The 7,085-nt window shown below is 38.9% G+C and overlaps 1 protein-coding gene across 3 annotated transcripts; it reads left to right on the top strand.

Annotated features, from left to right (window-relative positions):
* The first annotated feature begins 319 nt into the window (after nt 1–319).
* LOC149767931 (transcription elongation factor 1 homolog) lies at nt 320–3,783 on the top strand. Of its 3 annotated transcripts, XM_089929490.1 has the most exons (6): nt 320–1,196; nt 1,524–2,752; nt 2,855–2,987; nt 3,107–3,177; nt 3,290–3,311; nt 3,414–3,783. In XM_089929490.1, exons 2-6 carry the CDS (start codon nt 2,518–2,520, stop codon nt 3,490–3,492), a joined length of 540 nt encoding a protein of 179 aa, XP_089785616.1. In that variant the 5' UTR covers nt 320–1,196; nt 1,524–2,517; the 3' UTR covers nt 3,493–3,783. The 3 variants fall into 3 exon arrangements, with proteins under 3 accessions (XP_089785616.1, XP_089785618.1, XP_089785617.1); XM_089929492.1 differs by lacking the exon at nt 320–1,196 and having other exon boundaries at nt 1,520–2,752; nt 2,821–2,987; nt 3,414–3,703; XM_089929491.1 differs by lacking the exon at nt 320–1,196 and having other exon boundaries at nt 2,841–2,987; nt 3,414–3,677.
* Nucleotides 3,784–7,085: the final 3,302 nt, after the last annotated feature.

Genomic DNA, 7,085 nt, shown 5'->3' with positions numbered 1-7,085 from the left:
CTTTCTTCTCAACTACTTAGTCTCAAGATTGTGAAAGAAGCTTGTGACACTCTTGGAGAACTTTTCAAACAACAATCAATGATTAGGAAGCCTCTTCTCCCGGAACAGCCGCAAAAAGTCAGCAAGGGCTCTTTATCTGCTATCGACCATACAACAGATCAAATACCCATCAAACTCTCTTGCTGCCATTGAAGAAAAAGTGTCAGATTTTCATCTTGTGACTATGAATGGATTAGGATCAGATGATGCACACTTTGTTACTGTCATTGAAAACTGAGCAAATTCACCCACATTAATGAGCTTGATGCTCCATTACTTACATATAGGCAATGGCTCAATCAGTATCCATCTTCAGTTTGGTCATTCCATGATCTAGCTAACCGCTCTACACTATAATTCTAAATCAAATCAAGCTCAAAAGAGGTCGAAATAGTCACAAAAACAATATCATAATATACTATGTGATGAGCAATGATCATTCAAATCAGTAAAATAGCATGGGTTATCAAGGTGACTGAAGTCGATCTTCCCCAACTTGGACTCCATCATCCAACAATCAGATGAGCAACTAGTGATCTAACACTAATGTGGCAAACAATATTTCTAGTGGAAGTCAAAATCAGTAGTCTGTTCATTGTCTGATCTTTAAAAGGAATGGAGACTCCACAGACAAGATTATTTTAGATATAGTCAAAGTCCCAACAATTTACAGCCAGCATTTGTAGGCATGCAACTCAGTCCTCAACATGTCTCTTATATATATATAGTTAACAACCACCAGACAATCAATCAATGGGTAACTAACTCTGGAGCCACCTGCCACATGACTTTAGGTTCTAGCTTTGCTGCAACAGTCTCAAATTTATACAAGAACGGATCGGGTCTCTATGGGCAGTGTTAAGGGCATGTATACCTCTCATATTGGTTGAATAAAATTGCATACTCCAAGGTCTGATTTAAATTTATTCAATGTGCTGGTTGAGCCACAACTCAAATAGAATTTATTATCAATTTCCCAACTCACATTCGAGAATAATTTTTCTGTTGAATTTTTTTCTTTGGGGACTTTGTAGTAAGGAATTACAGATCAAGGCATCGCTTCTGAAGGGACCAATTGATGAAGATCGGTGCACTCTTCCAATGCAACAAGACATTAGTAAGTGCAAAGAAGATCCACGTAGGAGGCGAAGCACCAGGTGAATCGAAAACATTTTTCTTTAAAGCACAATGAGGCATTAGATTACTCTGAGTTTTTTGATGTTAATAAAGTTTGTGAATCTTGTCAACTTAGAGTATGAAACTTCCTTTGAATGTTTCTATGAGACAATCTCTCTCTCCATTATATTTAGTTCATCGTGATGTGTGGGTGACAGCACCTATACCTTCATTTGGAGGCTTCAAACGTTATGTCCTATTTGTTGATGATTTTGTAGATTTGCATGGAATTATCCAGTGGATTAATTCCAAAATAGATACCTTATCATGTTTTTGACATTTCAAGACATGGCTGAAATATATTACAGGGTAGTCCTTTCCAAGATCTCCTCTTGGCTCTGGCGTTTCATCCCTGAATATAGTTCTCTAGAGGAGATGTAATCTGGATGTGCCTGGCTGCCATCATAAAAGAGAGAACAGAGCCCGTCGTTGCATCGGGGGATTTAAATATCCAACAAGTACTAGATTTGCGATGCTTCAAGCAGTTGTTTAGCATGCTTTGTAGACTGACTGGTTATGGGTGGGAGTCTGTTGCTTTTGGGGTTTTGGATGGCCATCTTTAATCATGGGTCTGTGGATGCCTTCTCAGTGGCTGATTCGTTGATTGTGTTAGTGAGTTTACACTGCCAAGCAGAATGGCAACCACCTTTGTTTTCGGCAAAAAAAAGAGGAAAAAATGAATACAGGCTATTCAGGCTACTTCATTCTCTTAGTTGAGTCTGAGGTCATAATGAGCAAGAATTTGATCAGTTATTTTGAGATAAAAATTATGCCAAGCTCTACTTATTGGCCAGGTATTGGCAGTTGTTAATCCCATTTTTTTAAAATTTATTTTGAACTAGCTGTTTTCACTTCCACCAACTTGTTTAACAAGTCCCAGAGTACATACACATTAAAACCATTTGAAACCAAGGAAAACCAAATACTGGGTTTTGATCCAACATTAGCCAAACCAAGGAATCAAGAGAAACAAGAAAACCTTTAGGGAGCACTCAACGGCCCCTGTTATGGTTACAGTAGGGGCAGATGAATTAAGCTTACATCCAGCTTATGTTTGTCACTTCCATGGAGCTGGCTTTGGCTTTGGCTTTGCCCTCAGCTTTTCCAGAACCATCCTGAAGAAAGAGAGAGCCTAGATTCACAGAAACAAGCCTGTGAAGTAGCAACCCAGATGAAGGAAAAGAGAGAAGGATGATAGCTTCAGGGTTTTCGGACTCCACGTAACGAGCAGAAGGATGATCGCCCTTGGCTGACATTGACAAGAAGAAAACAGAGGAGTCAGAATCCTACTGGGAATACTGGATGCTGGCATTCCATCTCAACCGTCAAATACTACAACTAGCCAGTTTCTCCGGCGGGCCGTTGCACCTTTACGCGTATCTTACCGAGTCTCCAGCGGTCATCCCAGTTCTCCGAGTCAGAATCGAAGTCCTCCTTTTCCTTCTTATAGAGAGAGAGAGAGAGAGTGCCGAGAGCAGCGAAGCAATCATCCTTCTCTCCCTGGGCTCAAGACGAACAATCCTTGGCTTCTTGAAAGGTAAAGAATTCTACTCTTTTCATCGTCTCCTTCTCCACTTTATGATTCTTGTCTCTTTAATTTACCAGGCTCTCTTTCTTGAGCGTAGTTTCTGATCTCCAGAAACCCTACGTGTTGAGAAGATGGGTAAGAGGAAGACAAGGCCAAAGGTAGTTCCCAAGAAGCCCCAGCCTAAGCTGGACGTGAGCTTCACCTGCCCTTTCTGCAACCATGACAAGAGCATCGACTGCTCCATGTAAGTGACCTGTCTTGCAGCTCTCCTCATTCTTGGGTTCAGTTTAAATTAATATTGCGGAGGAACTTGGTATCCATATTGAAACTAGAAGAAGCTGATGGGTTTTCTTCGTCGCTCAGGGACATGAAACTGAAGACTGGGGAGGCCTACTGCAGGGCCTGCAAAGCAATCTATATCACCTCCATCAACCGTAAGTTAATCCTGATCACTTTTTCTTCATTCGTTCATTGATCTCAACTACATGTATTGATCTGCATGTAATTCTAACATTATTTAATTTCTTGTCTTGGTTTGATTGGCAGATTTAACAGAGCCCATCGATATGTATGTTCTCATGGCACAATTCTTTTCCAATGATTCTATTGTCAATATATTCTTGAAGTTTTACTAATTTTTGCAGTGGTTTTGTGAATCTTGGCATGACAGATATAGTGAATGGCTCGATGAATGCGAACGGGTCAACGGCAGTGAAGATAACTCGAGAAAGAGGCCTCGCATTGCTTAAGTTCACAAGATTTCTATGTTGTCTCTGATGGAGCATTTGTCAATTATTGAAACAACCTCGTCTTCTTTTGGTTGATAAGCATGCAATTTTTTGATATTTTCTTTCTATTTGTCAGCAACTGGTAGAAGTGTTCGAGATGATCAATTTGGAATACAAGGTGGAAAGATGGCAATAATTTAACTCAAAAGAAACTCAATGTTGTTGCTGTTTGGAGTCTGCATAAATGTGACTGTGGAAATAGGAAAGTATGCAGAATTAATATCGTTTTTATTTCATTTTCTTTGGGGCGGGGGGAGGATGATTTTAACAGCATCCAAGAAGTTTATCTGGGATCCACTGTTCTGATCAACCATATTTGCTAAAACTCACAGTGAGATTGAGAGCTTATGCAGTATCACTGTTGAATACTTCATTGTCAACAACCATGGGTTAGTCTAGTCCGATCACTTGGTAATCAGTTCATCTATGGAATGAATTTGAAAGCACAGGGTTTGAATCAGGACAATTTCCAGCACGTTTTTGTTGTAATTTTGTAAATCGAGTCACGTTCACCACGAATTTTGAATCCAGCTGAAATACATCACCTATCCAACCAGAGCTTGGTGCTCTACAGATTCCCTTGTGTTGGTTTAAAACCACGGATGCTGTAAAACCATTATAGATGTTCTATGTTTGCTTACTTAGGCATCTAATCTAATGGCTTAGAAATTGAGCAGGTTCATTGATTAAGCTTCCTCACGAGCTATGCCACACTGTATTTCAGCTATGTCTTAGTCGGTCGCAGATTGTGGTGGATTAATGAACATCTTTCTTCTTTTATTCTCTGCTACCTAATAAACACAAACTTCTTTCTATGTCAAAGCATATCCTAGGGATTGCTCAAGATTCAACTATGTTTTAAATTTTCTTGTTATTTATAGCAACCAAATGGAATGGGCTGCTCCAGTATAAAATATACCATTGGTGCTAATAATTGCACATGAATTATATCCTTGGTTGCCTCAGTGCATGCAAATGGGCAGAGGTTCTGATTTCAGACGTAGAAAGTAGTACTTTCACCATATCTTTTTCTTTAAAACAAATTATCATTTTTGTTCTGGATGTAAACTTTGAATTGATCACTGCTCTAGCTTTTAACCTCTTGAAAAGCTACATAGCGTTTACCAGGATGTAAACTGGACATGCCTGCAGATAAAATCAGCTTAAGAACTAAACTATCCATCACTTACCTTAGACTGCCATTTGTAGAAGGTAAATTTAAAAAAAAAACAGAACATTGGTGGTCTGATTGAAAAAGTTGATAAGAAATCATGTGGTTGGAAAGGAAGGACAACTGAAATTGTTAAACTCTGTAATCTCGGCACTACCTACTTATTTACAAAATGATTTATTATTATCGTGGAGCCTTTTATTATAGAATGGAATAAAAGAGGTTGCAGGATTATCATTGCTTATGGACTGAAGGAAGGTTTGTAAATCGAAGGATGAAGGGGGTCAAGGGATCAAAGATATTACTAATATCAAATTGGGATGGCGCTATCTCTAAAGAAAGGATGTTTTAAAAGAAGTGGCATGCTATTATCACAGAAATATATAGCTAAAGCCTTTTGGTAGAAGATAGGCTAACAAGGTCTCCTTCATCTGCAGAGGAATGTGCAAAACACTACCTCCACTTTGGAACAGATTGTGATTTGAAATAGAAAATGTTAAAACCACCAGATTTTGGGAAGATGCATGGCTCAGCGACACTTTATTAGCAACTAATGGACCCAATATCCATATGGCAGTGTAGAAGAGTCAACCCCCTAAAGGATGAAGCTACAAAGCAACAAGGAGTACGAAAGCTCTGCCCTAGGTCATGAGAACTCACACCATGTGGCCGAGCTTGAGAATCTAGGCGGGGCACCCAAACCCGGGACATAAAACCCTGACAACCTCAGGACATGTGATTAGTAAGAATTATAACAATAGGTTATTCTTGACTAGGAAGCAGCACAAACAAGGTTCACCATTTTAGTATCGGATCCGGTACCGGTGCCACACTAGTATAGTATCAGCATGGTACGGTACGCGGTACTTTTGGCATACCGAATGTTGGTACGCCACCGGTACTGGTACATAAAGGTTCGCCGTCTCGGTACTGGATCCCGTACCGGTGCCACACTAGCATAGTATTGGTATGGTACGATATGCGATTCTTTTGGTGTACCAAGTGTTGGTACGCCACTAATACCTACTCGGTACGCCACCGATACCGGTTTTGAACCGATACAGTATCGTATGTTCGGTACCGTCCATTTCAGTACGGTACGGTACGGTATACTATGAGCACAAGTCATGGTTGCTTCAGATGGGTCTTCAAGAGTCGCTATGATGCACTTCATGGATATCTGACTAGGGACACAGCACTGCATCTGATATCTCTGTTAAGTCAATACCCTTTGAACTAAAAGCTGCAAAAGTTGGGAGCCAAAAGGCTTGACATAGTGTTGGGTGGAAGGCTTTACTTTATTCATTTTTATTTAGAAAAAGAGAGAATCCTAGTGCAGGAGGCTCCTGTTATATTCTTTCCTTTGCATGTGAGAGACTGTGTTTAATTAGAACCTATGACATTTTGATCATATAAGCTTTAGACTAACTTTGGAGTAAAGCAGATGCTTTTGTTGTATTTTATTTTATTTGTGTTCAATAGAAAAAGTCATCAATTTATACCATTTAAACTGATATGACCAAAAATTATTTCTCAAATTCAGTTTTCCATGCAATCTCTTATTACAAGAATGCCTCATTGTTGTACCAGGAGATTGTTATTCAGTATAAATTTGTTTAATCAGTTATTTCTTGGCACAGGAGTGTGGTGGATTTGATGAACATATGCTTCCTCCATTATCATCCTTTTAATATTTCTTCTTGTTCATTTGAGTCCTTTGTGGGTTTATGCATCATTTTTTGAAGGATTTATTCTTGCAAACTGCACTATAATTCTAAGTAAGAATTCCAGGTGGGTATGGTTTCTAATAGAATAACCATTTATTCTAATTAAAGGTAAGACCTAAGAAATCCTTAAGGACATAAGAAGATTTAGCCTGTCAACATCGTCTTGAAGTGGAAACACAGTGTAATGGAAGACATAGCGAGCAACTAAATTTAGCAGCTAATTGTTCACTGCTTTATCACAGTTGGGCGCAAAAAGTTGTTTGTGATGACCATGTCAGCATGTTTTGCTCAAAAAAAAAGAAAAAGAATAAAAAAAGAAAAGCTGTTGCCAACAAAGGAATGCAGTTTTTTTTAAAAAAAAAACTTTTTTATTTAACAAGCTGAAAAGAGGGACAAAATAACATTGCACTCAAGTTCTCTCAAAACAAATGCACTCTAACATGTTACCCCTCAAAAACAACGGGATCTTAGATTAAGCCTCAATAGATCACTAGGTTTTATAATCAGAGGTGCCCCTATTTAATTGCTCTCATCAAGCCCAAGGGGATTGTGTTTGTGATTTTTTAATGTCTCTCATTGTCAAAATTTGTGTCTTCTCATTGTCTATGAAGGTTGTGAGGTAGCAATTTCTGAAGGATGATGAGTATGTTTCTTTG

This window comes from Phoenix dactylifera, chromosome 3 (genome assembly GCF_051530095.1).
Source record: "Phoenix dactylifera cultivar Ajwa chromosome 3, Ajwa_hap1_PhDact_Kaust_v1.1, whole genome shotgun sequence".
NCBI classification, from domain to species: domain Eukaryota; kingdom Viridiplantae; phylum Streptophyta; class Magnoliopsida; order Arecales; family Arecaceae; genus Phoenix; species Phoenix dactylifera.
The sequence above is the reverse complement of the archived record's forward strand: the minus strand, read 5'-3'. Positions and strand labels throughout refer to the sequence as shown.